This window comes from Oenanthe melanoleuca, chromosome 11, assembly GCF_029582105.1.
Source record: "Oenanthe melanoleuca isolate GR-GAL-2019-014 chromosome 11, OMel1.0, whole genome shotgun sequence".
Lineage (NCBI taxonomy): Eukaryota > Metazoa > Chordata > Aves > Passeriformes > Muscicapidae > Oenanthe > Oenanthe melanoleuca.
In genome coordinates, this window is record NC_079345.1 from 17,355,178 (window position 1) to 17,367,567 (window position 12,390).

The 12,390-nt window shown below is 34.1% G+C and overlaps 1 protein-coding gene across 2 annotated transcripts in view; it reads right to left on the minus strand.

Annotated features, from left to right (window-relative positions):
* The window catches only part of CEP89 (centrosomal protein 89), a 34,196-nt gene that overhangs the window by 15,788 nt on the left and 6,018 nt on the right, over positions 1–12,390 (minus strand). For both annotated transcript variants that reach the window (XM_056500437.1, XM_056500436.1), the window contains exons 6-17: positions 10,519–10,547; positions 9,404–9,458; positions 7,919–8,137; positions 7,395–7,537; positions 6,983–7,033; positions 5,831–5,914; positions 4,860–4,961; positions 3,933–4,044; positions 3,157–3,337; positions 2,102–2,269; positions 1,337–1,478; positions 195–284 (exon numbers count right to left, since the gene is read on the minus strand). In XM_056500437.1, coding sequence (XP_056356412.1) covers positions 195–284; positions 1,337–1,478; positions 2,102–2,269; positions 3,157–3,337; positions 3,933–4,044; positions 4,860–4,961; positions 5,831–5,914; positions 6,983–7,033; positions 7,395–7,537; positions 7,919–8,137; positions 9,404–9,458; positions 10,519–10,547 — 1,376 coding nt within the window. The remainder of the gene's footprint in view (positions 1–194; positions 285–1,336; positions 1,479–2,101; positions 2,270–3,156; positions 3,338–3,932; positions 4,045–4,859; positions 4,962–5,830; positions 5,915–6,982; positions 7,034–7,394; positions 7,538–7,918; positions 8,138–9,403; positions 9,459–10,518; positions 10,548–12,390) is intronic.

Here is a 12,390-nt window from a genome sequence, read left to right on the forward strand (position 1 = left end):
GAAGACACTAGTGAAAACTATAATGATGATCTATTTTGTTTTTTCAAAGTTTTTAAAGATAGTCTATATGTAAGTCTTTCATAAAAAAACTGACAGTAGATTAACATTGACATAAAAAAGCAGATTAACTACTTTTCTCATTTAAAAACCCCAAACATTTCACAAGAGATATTTAGCTTAGAAACACTGCTTACCTTAACTTTTTCTTCCAGTCTGCCTAAGCGTAGACTGCCTTCTACGATTTTCTTGAGAACACCGTTATTTTCATTTTCCAAACATGTGGCCTGCAACCATGCAGTACACAAAGCCACATGTAACATACCATTTTTATGCATGAGACATCTTTGGGTCACATTTAGCAATTGCTCTCAAACAAGCCCTTGAAATTGGCAGGGGTTCAGGCAAGGATATTTAGAATGTGATATGCTTAATATTTAAACGTAGATATCCCAGAGACTGAGATCTAAGAACCAGTTCCCCCAGTTTCTAGGAGACATTTATTATAAACTGGCATTTACTGTCACTTTCACAATCCTGAAATCCAGTTTGTAGTGGACAAGGATTTGAGTTGTGTCACCACTGCTCCTCTTCTAGAAATAGGAATTAACTGCTGTATCTTCTTATCAAATGCTGATGACAACCTGTCTACTACCTGAACAACAAGTAAAATAAACTTTTACTTTAACAATGTTTTGTGAAATTATTTCACATTCAATTTGAAGACAAGAGTATGAATATGAAAAATTGAAATTGTGCCAGTATCTTGTAAAAGAAACAAAATGGGCTTGCAAAAAGCCCAGAAACCTCCATGCTAGGCACTTTCACTGAACAGAAGTTGTTCCAGAAGTCTCAATCAGCATGTCAAAATGACTGCTAACCAATAATAAGGAATAATATACACATGGATCTACAGCAGAAGGTCCATAGAGATCCTTCAAGGATAACAATCTGCTCTTAAGACTCAAAAATAAATATTAAAATTTTATGATTGTGTGCTATTTTTAAATACATGTAGTTCAACATCAACTTCTAAAACTAGGTTAAAAGAATCTTTTAAACTTCCTAAGTGCCATTGCAGACCCTAATGCTCATGTGAATTAAGGCTTAATTATATGACCTCCAGAAGTAAGGGCAGTTCCTGTTAATTACTCCTCTAGAAAAAAATCTTTCACTGCTCCTATCCTATTTGCTAAAGTCTACCTAAATAGAGCTAAATCCTTGAACTGGAATTACAGCTTTATTCTTTGATAATTCAAATTAATAGTAACTTGTGCCAGTAGCATGATAATTGTGTGAAATACCAATTAAGTCATGTAAATTATTTAAAGGTAATTACCCAAAATACAAGATGATCACGTTCCTTAGCTGTCTTCTCTACCAGCCCAATAAGGTTTGTCAGATAGTGATGGGCTGCAACTTCTTTTTCCATTGCTTCCTCCAGCTGCACTTGCAAAAGCCCTATTTTCTTCTTTAATCGTCTATAAAAGAAAAAGAAAAAAGATTGGGAATTAGTAATGGCCTTAAGAAATCTGTATCACATGTGCAAATCAACATGTACAAGTCTCAAACTATCATAAATACTCTAAAAATGCACTGGCTCAGAATATTTGCAGTGCCAATACTATCATGTTCCAATTTTTGGGGCTGTTTCTTCTCTACAAAATGTTATCTGAATAACAACAGTAACAATCATTCAAAAGCACAGTATGTGCTACAAGCTTGTATTTCTTAAGGCATAGAATAGTAATACCATCTTTACTTTTTAAAATATTATGAACTCATCTCTAAGCAACCAGGTGCAAATAGTGTATGTCTACTCATTTTCAGATGATTAATTGCAATAGCTAACTACTGACTACTAAATTAAAGATATATTCTTAATTTGCACAGACACAGAAAAGTGAGCATGAAAACATACAAAGGTTAACAAAACTTGGCAACCAGGCCTCTAGACATGACAAAGATGTTTTTAGGAAACATGTTTTTTTTGCAGTTGGTAGAAAATACACATTATAGGAAGTAAGACAATATTTTTACAGATATTTATGTTGTTTTTAGAAATAAAAGTATTTCTGTAGAAAAAAAATGAGACTGGTAAGACCTGTTTGTCTTTTGAGTCATTTGCATCTCAGTTTCCAGGATCTTCCTGTCAGCCATTAAGTTATTTTTCTCTAAGAGCAGTTTCTTGTTTTCAGTTTGCAGTGATGCTATCTTTCCCATTGCAGCTTCCACCTCACAGCGCTTTTTCTCCTGCTCCTGTTGTAAACAGCTGCAAAAACCAAAAGTACAGAACAGGTCATGTACAGATCTACACCAGTAAAATGCTAAGTTACAGGAAGATATCTTATTTCATAACTTGAACATGGGTATTCTGAGAATGCTCAATGTTCACTGGTAACATCAGACATACAATCTCATATCAAAATCATGACTAAATTATTCAAGTAATTCCTTCTGACTGCACTTTATTTAAATTATAAAAATACATAGTCCAAATGTAATCCCTTAGTGTTTTTTTTTTTCCAAAGAAATAACTATCTACACCAAAATACAAGGTCTGAGGACTTCTGAGGATGGCATTGTACCATGAAACAGTAACCTGCACTATCCAAAGGCTTGAAAGCACACAGGATTTACAGGATGTCTTCACAGAAACATTGCTCTGCAGATTATGCTGCAGGCAGCACTTTAGACTTGTGCCATTTTGTGTAATTTCCATATTGTAACAACTGAAGAAACTTACAATTTCTAGTTCAGAATTACAAGATTCTTTAGACATGTTCCAAAGATGTGAACACAAGAATGAGAATGTTTTATAGATAGCATTGATAGAAGTAAATAGATTTGGCAAAAATAGTATTTTTAATGCCTCCTTTTCTACTACTTAAAATGGTACAAAAATTAGCAGCAGGTACTCTATGGTAAAAACATTCTACTAATGTGTCTAGAACTGAGATTTCCTTTTGTAATTTTAAATGTCATTAAAACCTAAGACAGTATTTTTTTAATGCTTCTTTCCCTTTCTTTGTGCTTTGGTAGTTACCCTCCTGGATCACCAGCATAAGTTTCCACTGGCCTCCTATTTACAGAGTGCAGCTCTGGTCACATGCATGCCTTGCATTAATGCTCCTCTGTGCACCATATGTAAACTCATACCTCTTTAACTCATTCACCAAAGCCAAGTGCTCCTCTGCTGCTATTCTGCTATCCAGTTCGGCTTTCAGCTCTCCACATGTAGAACATAAAGCTTCCAGCTGCTTCTGGTACTCTGTTATTTCTTTCTCTTGACTCTGTTTCTTGTCTTCTAAGACTACTACTTGTTTGGTTAGCTTTGAAGCTTTTGGAAAGAGGAAAAAAAAAGTCAACTGTGTATAGCAGAACTAAGTCAACCACTAAGTGAAACTTCAACAAAACCATTACTACATTAATTCTTAGTTGTTTACAACATTATGTAACAGATGATTTGTCAGTTTGTCTTTTAATAGTTTGGACTTGATTTTTTGCTGTCTCAAGCAACTTGTTTTGGAAAAGTGCAGAAACTTGAAGAGTACTTCCTTTGAAGGCTATTTTACTCTGAAAAATTCTGATTCAATTTAAAGTGCTCTTCAATTATGCAAATGACTGTATTGCTGTTTAACATTTCTTCTCACTTTTCAGAAGAAGTAAGTCAAAATTGAGTATTTTTTATAGTGTCAATATGTGATAATGACATTTTTTAAAACTATCAGTTGACATCCAGATCTTGATCTCCTATTAATGTTACCTACATTCAAGGACACTTTTTAGGCATATATGAAGTTGCAAAAAAACCCCCAGTCAACCAAAACCAAAACTCCAGCAAGCTTGCCAAAACAAGTATTGACAGTAGAAAACAAAAATCAAAACCTGCAGTTCCAGTGTAGTTCAGATGACTAGCAACTGAAGAATTTTACCTTCTTGAACATGCTGTCTGTGACTATCTTTTGCTTTAGCTTGTTGAATTTTGAGTTGCTCCATCAACAATCCATTTTCTTCCAAGACCAGCTTGGCCTGAGTTTGCAGCAGCTGCCTGCAATGATAACCAGCTTGTAAGTAAAATATGAGTCAAATGTTATGTCCAAAGAACAAACACAACTGATTTTCAACAGCGTAAACTTAAAAAATCATATTTGAACCTCTTTAATAAACAGATTAAAAATCCTTACTGAAAGCAATACCAGGACCTGGGGTAACCAAATCTATAGATACTAACACTAACATTGAAAGTGGGTCTCTGCCACTGGGTGAATCTGCAGAAAGCCTTAAGATTATGATGCATGCTGTCTCTTCCAAAGTCCTCCTCATGTAGACACTGTCATCTGAGCCCTTGCATGCAACTGCTACCTGTGTCATGGGTGCAGGAACAATCTTTATGTCCACTTATAGTGGATGCTGTTCCAAAACCTGTCACACTGGTTAGGAATTATCTTCCATTTCCCACTTTAAGTTGGTTATGGTGAATGAAAACCCAGCTATTGTTCTCGTAATCTATCCCAAGTACCATAATTGCAGCATAAGAATTTTTTGTATATGCCATGTCTCCTGTTCCTGCTGCACATACAGAAAGCAACAGTGTCCTTTTTCAGCCTTTGCAGTATCTAGGACAGAATTACATGGGCTTCCAGTGTAAAACTCCACATTCATATTTAATCTTTACTCCAAAATTATTCCAGGTACTGCAGATCAGCATTGCTCTAATATGACAATTGTGATGCCATTAATTCTTCAGAAAAACAATGTTAAAGGACAAAAAAAGTTTTCCTCAAAATCTGTAATTTAGAAGTTTGCATGAATTAACCAAAATAATTTTTAACTTTTAAATTAATTTCTAGTAAAATAACTTGCCATTCTGTAGGGGCAATGAAGTTATTTAATTGCTCATGCAGATCTTCATTCTCCTTCACCAACTCTTCAACTCGTGTTTTAAAATTCTTCATATCCTCCTGGAAGACAAAGGATTTCATATAAAACTCTTTACAATTATTTCACTTTAATTTTTACAGCAAGAAAAATTTTTGTAAGTACACATGCTTAGGTGCCTTCTAGTTCTTGTAATAGAATGGAATAGTAACCTCACTACTCACTCATCTCTAATTCAGGTGTACATATTTCTGAATTGTTTCATTAATCTAGTAATATTTGATTTAAAATAATACTGATATTGTGCCACACTTTTGCAAGTTGTAGACCCTTAGAAGATAGGTTTAAAAAGCTGAATTCTGGAAATTACTGGATGATACTATCCATTTTCAGTAGGAGTGACATGGATTTGAATATGATAAGACAACACAGTGAATTTATGGCAACATAAACTCTTGCTGTTATCTGCTTATTTTATGGCTTAATTTTTTAAAATAAATAATTTATTTTTTTTAAAAAGGAAAGTTGTACTCTGAAGCAAGTAGCTATTTTTCAAAGATTAAGTGACAAAAAATACTCCAAAAAAGCAAGAGTACCCATTCTTTTAATCCCTAGAAGTAAGTATTCTTCTACCACAAAACCCACAAGCAGCTCCAAGAGCAGCTACACAGAGCACTGAGCTCCCAGTATGAATGACACTTGTAACTCACTAGTTTATGGTTTGCTCTATTTTTACAGCACATCTTACTTATCTCAGTGTAGTGCATGCTCCTAAATGTGAACAGGCTGACAAAAACAAGCAAGCCAAGCAGGATAAGACAGCACAATAACTATGCATGGAAAAGTAAAACCAGGTCACTTTAAATTTTAGGCAGACAACTGGCAAATCCCTTTAAAAAATTCATTAATTCATTTCTGCTTTAGTGTAATTTTTTTCTAAATGACAACTTGCCTCATGTTCAAGAATAATATCATCCTTTTCTTTTATCCTATCTTCATATGCCAACAGAAGAGGTGACAAATACTTCATGTCCAACTTTAAAGAAAGTTAAAAAAAAAAAAAAAAAAAAAGTAAATTAATGACAAGCCATCATTTCATCTGTATTTTTTACCTCAGCTATAGATTTTTAGTTTTGAAAGCTGTTAAAGGGGTTTCATAGACTTGAAGACTAAAATGCAGAACTTAAGCAAGCATGCAGACCACCATATGCACAACAATGCTGCAGAAATACTTCATTAGTGCTGTGTTAGCAGCAAGCTTTGGAAAGGAAAAGACTACAATGCTTCACTTGCATCTTTCTTCTAAAAAGCAGTTTTAACTTATTGCTATATGTAACACAGCAGAATATGGATGCAAATGAATACAAAACAAGATTCAAACACTATAGTGAGTACTACTGCTAAAAAACATTATCCCAGATTCATTAGTAAGTGGGAAAGGAATTTTTACACTCTCAAATCTGCATCTTTAAGACTAAATACATACGTATGTGATTACTGGTTATTTTGGCTAAAAAGACAGAGCAGGAGAACTTTCCCATTCTGTATGGCTCTCAGTAACAGTGAGGAAGGAAAATAAAAGATCTAATTAGTATTTCAAGGAGAATTTCAAGGAAATGCATTCCCTTTCACAGACTATTTGCCTTCCCTTTGTCAGAAATTCACAGGCTACTACTGGATCCATGACCATTCCTACAATCAGAAATATTCTGTTTTCTATTAGTATAATCTTAAAAAAAATAACAGCAGAAGACTGACAACTAAGATTAACAATTAAGCAATAGACCTTGAAGCAAACTATATTCTAGTCAATTCTAAGTGAATATGGCATTTATGATTCTCAGTGTAACAATACTTTCCAATAGTTCAAAGTTGATGACTATGTGCAGTTTGTAGCTTACTGCACATTCAACTGGAACTGCACACATTCACAACAAAGTTCTGCCATACATATTTTTCTGTAACAAAATAAATGCTTATAATATTCTATTACTAGGTGATAATTCAGCAGAGTAATATCTGAATACTTTGATTCCAGTAATGAAATTCTACTACTTTACTTAGAGAGGAATGAATATTTAAGTGAAAATATTATTTGACTTACCAGCCATGGTGGTTGTGGTCCTTTCATGGGTAAGCTTTCCAGCTTTAGAACCTAGAGTAGATATTTTTAAAAGATACTGACATTACTTCCTGCTTTTTGAAGAACCAGCAACTGTCCACTGCAGTCACAATTATCACCCCAAACAATCTTATGTTTTTATTATGTGTGTTACATATGTAACACACACCCAATAGAACTGAAAGTTCAATATCTTACTGATACAAAATAATACTGAATTCTTAATATTAGACTTAATGATAAATGCTTTTAAATTATTTCAAATTTTAGAAAAAAGCCTGTGCAATTTGTAGAACTTATGGCAAATTTGGAGAAAAGTCATAAAAACTCAAAGATGAAATAACAGTCAATGGGACACATCAGTAGAAACTGCCTTGATAACCAAGATTCTCACCTCTTCTTGGGACAACGACCTGAATTTAGTTTGATAACGACTTAATTCTACATTTAAACGATGGACCATCATTTTCAAAGCATCATTTTCATCTACCAGCTCTTGTGCTTGCTGTCTGAGAGAAAGTAGTTCTGCTGCCTCCTCTGTTAAAACAAATATCCAACAAGAAAGTTCCATTAAAACTCAAAAAATGTTCACAACAATTTGTTAATTGTAATTAAAAAAAAAAATTAAGCGAGAATAATAACCAATAATGTCTCTCAAAATACTGTTATGGAAAAATCCCATGAAAAGCTACTAGGAAAAAGTCCAATATATTAGAAACAACAAGTAATTTTTTTCTTATAATGCACTTATTCCTTGACAAAATTTCTACAAATGTAGAAAATACTGTTTGAAAACTACTACTGCATGCATACTTGCCTAAATCAATGAATTGAAACCTACTGCTACAGGAAAAGGTTGTTAGAAATTAGAAAACTTGAAACAAGATAATTACAGAATAGTTTATATGTTTCTCCCACCTTCTCTATGTGAGTTCTCTGCAGCTTCTTTAAGTCTTCTGTTTTCTTGTTGTAGTTTCTTCAGCTTTAATTGCTGTTCTTCTATATGCTGCTTTGTTCCCTCAAATTGTTGCACCACAGCTTGGTATGCCTGGTTCAGAGACCAGTTTTCTTGTTTCAGTTCTCTGAACTTTTCTTTGCTTATATTTTCCCGTATTTGCCTTGCCCGAAGAGACACATCTGTAATGCCACAGACAAGGTATTTAAATGGTATCCAGACTGGAATAGGAGTTCCAGCAAATCACAACCTATTTTTGCTAATATTAACATTATAATGAGTGATGCCTTATAAGATCTGAATCAGCTCATGGCTCCCAAAGACAAGACCAGAAAGAACAAAAAAAGTGGATTTGTCAAGAGAGCTGTGGCTGCAAGTTCCCATCTTTTCTCTCAGACACTAAAAACACTTCCTTCTTTTAATGTTCTTTTAGTGTCAGCAGATCTCTCTCTCCCAAACATCAGGGACTGGAGAGGCAAAACTGAAATGTCCACTGCAATAAGCAAAGTGCCCTGCATGAACTAGTCACTATTCTTGATCCCTATAAATTTTAATCACCCACACAATGAAAATTTTACGTTCCTTCCCACTGAACAGCTTCAGTGTTAGTGAACAACTCTGACTAAAGTAAACTTTTAGATTATCTGCAAAACTGTGGATATATCTTTGCATCCAGTAATAATGGATGTCACTTCCAAGTTTTCCTTTCCATCTGTATAAACAGCTGAAGTGAAGGCAGAGATTTTAACCTTACCAGCACAACCTAATAGCATACAGGCATCAATAAAACTCAGTGCAGGACAGCTCCTTAGAATAGGATATATATGAAACCCAGTACAGAGCTCTCTCTGAGGATGTGTAATAATTTCATGTGTTTAGTAATATCTCAGGCAATTCTGTCCACTGGAAAATTCTTGTGAAAAAGTGTAAGGTACTTGAACAGCATAAAACCCCATGAACTCAAAACAGGCACATATCCCATCATGAGACACACAGAGCTCAGAGGTCCTGTGCCTGAAGTGTCAGGTGGATGCAGAAACACACAAATAGACTAGACCATGTATCTCATTACTCTATGCTTACAATTTCAGTTGCAATAGGATACTTATAATGGTGATTATTTTCTAGTGTATTTTGCACTTAATGTATTGGAGAGGTCCAATATGACTAATTTCATTACATCATTTCACAATTTATTTACTTTAGACCTCAGATTGGAAAAAAAGAACAAGTCTAAACCACTTAACCTAAAAAGCTTGAAACTACTGTTTTTATACATATCACAGAGCACTTTCTCATCTCCTGTACAGAAAAAAAAAAAACTTACATACACACACAGAGAGGCAAATCCAGCTTAGAGAAAACAAGCAGGAAAATGTGTTTTCATATACACATGCATATTAAGAAAATGAAAATGTGTAGCAAAGTCACAGAAAAATCAAAAGTACCTGGGGATGGAGGAGGTTTGTCATGTATCAGGTTTTCAGTAATTAATTTTTCCTCCTAGGAGAGAAATAAAAAATTAGACAATTTGCTTTAACAGCATCACTGCTGGAGAACTTCTGCAATAAAACTGTTGAAGGAGTTTTTTTAATAATTGAAGGTAGGATTCACTGCTGATAATACACAACTTATCACCTATTCATCTAGACATCACTTTGTCAATTATCACTGCCATCTGTCACTTGTGGACATCTGAAACTCACCATTATCTTTAGTAACCAGAAATTTACCATTCTCAAAACATTTTTTTTATGGCTGACATAAAAATCACATAAACACAAAGCTTCTTTATGAAACAGGAAGGGTGTTCCTCCCACTTATGTAGTTTGTACAGAGTAACACTTTAAACCAGTCAATTATGTCAGTCCCTGGATATTAGCAAATCAATTAAAATGTTTTTCAAAGTTGAAGAACTTTGTTCTTGCTTTGCTGGAAAAAACCCAAGTATTTGTACATTTGCAGAAGATTCTTTCACCAGGAAAGAATTAGTGTCATTTATGCTGATGTATTTACTTGTGGTAAAGGTGATATAGAGACTTCTCCATGTTTTTATGAAACAGCACCGAAGTTATCTATGGATATGCTGTCATGTTATTTAACTGATGATACTGAGTGACACCTGTGACTAAATGAGACACAACTCATTAACAATTTCAAGGAAAAATGTATGTGGTTAAGAAGTTGTAGAAAAAAGTTACAATAATGATGGAAGAACTGACCATTTTAATAAAAAATCTTCTGGCAAGCTGATCTGAGAAACTAAATTTTTGGGTATTCATTTTCAAGCTTATGAAAGTGGTCAGATCAGCTCAAATAGAAAACTATATTAAAATGTGGTAAAGTCAGGCTCAGAATTTGAAAATTAACAGTATGAGCTATCGCATACTATAAAAAAAAAAACAAAAAAACCCAACTTTTGTATGGGCCATTTACCTATATAGATGTGTTTTTTCAAAAGGAATGATTAGCCATTCTTGTACTCCAGAAGAAAAAAATTCCATAATGGCAATAAATTAGTTTTCTTAAATGCATCATAAATCAACCTTTATACAAGCCTTACCTTTAAATTCAAGTCCAGATTTTGGTCTTCTGTTAAAGAAAAGCAGATCTTTCAGTCAATTAGAACAAAAATTTTCTTAAGTCCATAAGCTATAAGGGTTCATAAGGATATGTATGCACATATATTACACATGCAAATAAATGTAAGAAAGTCATTCCCAAACCACAGATTAGATCATTAACTTTCCATTAACTCTTTCATGGTGTATCAGGACACTGATGTGAGACCACACTTCACCTCACACTGGATAGGTGCAAGTGTGGAAGAAATGAAGCTGTATTGTAGGCTTCTGTTATGAGTTTAGAATATTTCCATTGATTTTACTGGACTCCAACCCTATGGCATCTCTGACAAAACAACTAATTCTGACATCTTTCAAGACCTGCAGCTCTTACTATGTAGGAGAGGGATTAGAAACAGTGTATATATCCCTATTTTTTTCAGTTTAATGCCTTCACTTCCCAAATGGTTTTATCAAAGCAACCCTTCTTTCTGAATATCATCCTCTATAAAACTTGTCAAATTACTCCACTGAAATAATAACTGAAAAAATGCTGGGATTCAACACGAATAAAATGTAGAAAGACAGAATTTTTTCAAAATTGACTTAGTTTTGTTTCCTCTTTCCTATCCACTAGCTACAGAGCACTACCATCTGTAAGAGATAAGAAAAATCTTATAAAATAAGGGCCTTAAAGCCTCTGTCCACTTCTGTCACTTCTGCTCACCAGAGTGCACTCTGGGAAAGCTTCAGCTTAAGGGATAGCAACAAACAAGTTACACAACCTAAAAACCAAGTTATACAACCAGTGTGTGATCATCTCGTGTTTGGGATTCCAACTGGTCAAGGGTACAGACAGACACTGTGTGATCCAAAAGGGGACTGGGTGAAGGAAGCTGTGAACAGCAGCACCATGCATGTTTGTTTTGGTTCATGAGAATCTAAACAGGTAAGAGTTTAATGTCTGAATATAGCATAAAAATGCCTGTTTTTTCACAATAAATTATTTTCCTTTGCAACTGCTAACAGGAGTCCGTGTTTTTCATTCATCATTGCTACAACCATCCTCTGTAAAAACTGCATTTTCCAGCTCTGAAACTAATTCTTATTTCCCTTTTCCTGATTTTAAAATAACAGATAAGATAATTATGCCAGTAGATTGGTCTTGCTCTATTGTTGTTATTTTTTTCTGCACAACATTTTATTGTTATAAGAAAATAGCCTAATGACAGCTCCAGTAACAATCCAAATGTCCCTAATCTAATAAAATTACTTACTGAAGAAAAAATTATTTGTGAAGCTTAACAATTCAGTGCTTAGGTTGATAGCCTCAGACTGATGATCATGTTTATTTCTCTGTTCTGAAGAAACATCCTGACAGCAATAATGATACAACTTTTGTAGAAGGTATAAACAACACTACTACCATACCATTTGATTATTTAAAAATCAAGAAGCTTTTACTACTGTTTTTTAGACATGGCATTTTTTCATACAAGCAAAGTAACTGGTTAAAAATGTTTTCTTCTATCTCTAGCAGATTATTTTTTCCCCAAACACTGCTAGTTTCTATAGTTTCTACTTTTTTCCTTTTTTTTTTTTAAACACAGTAACACTCCCAAAAGTTCCAGATTATAAACCTGACTACTTCTGGCATATATATCAACAAAATCATAGTAGAGAATGACTGTGCTTTACAATACCAGAATTCACAAAACCTTCCTCCCTGCCCCCTCATTTTACAGTGGCTGAGGGTTTGTTCCACAGTGAATACAGACCAATCTTTCCTCTATATGTAGGTTTTAAATTTTCTGTAACTAGTAGAAAACGTGAAGTATTTAGTAGCATTTCTTTAACTGCCCTATTATAAA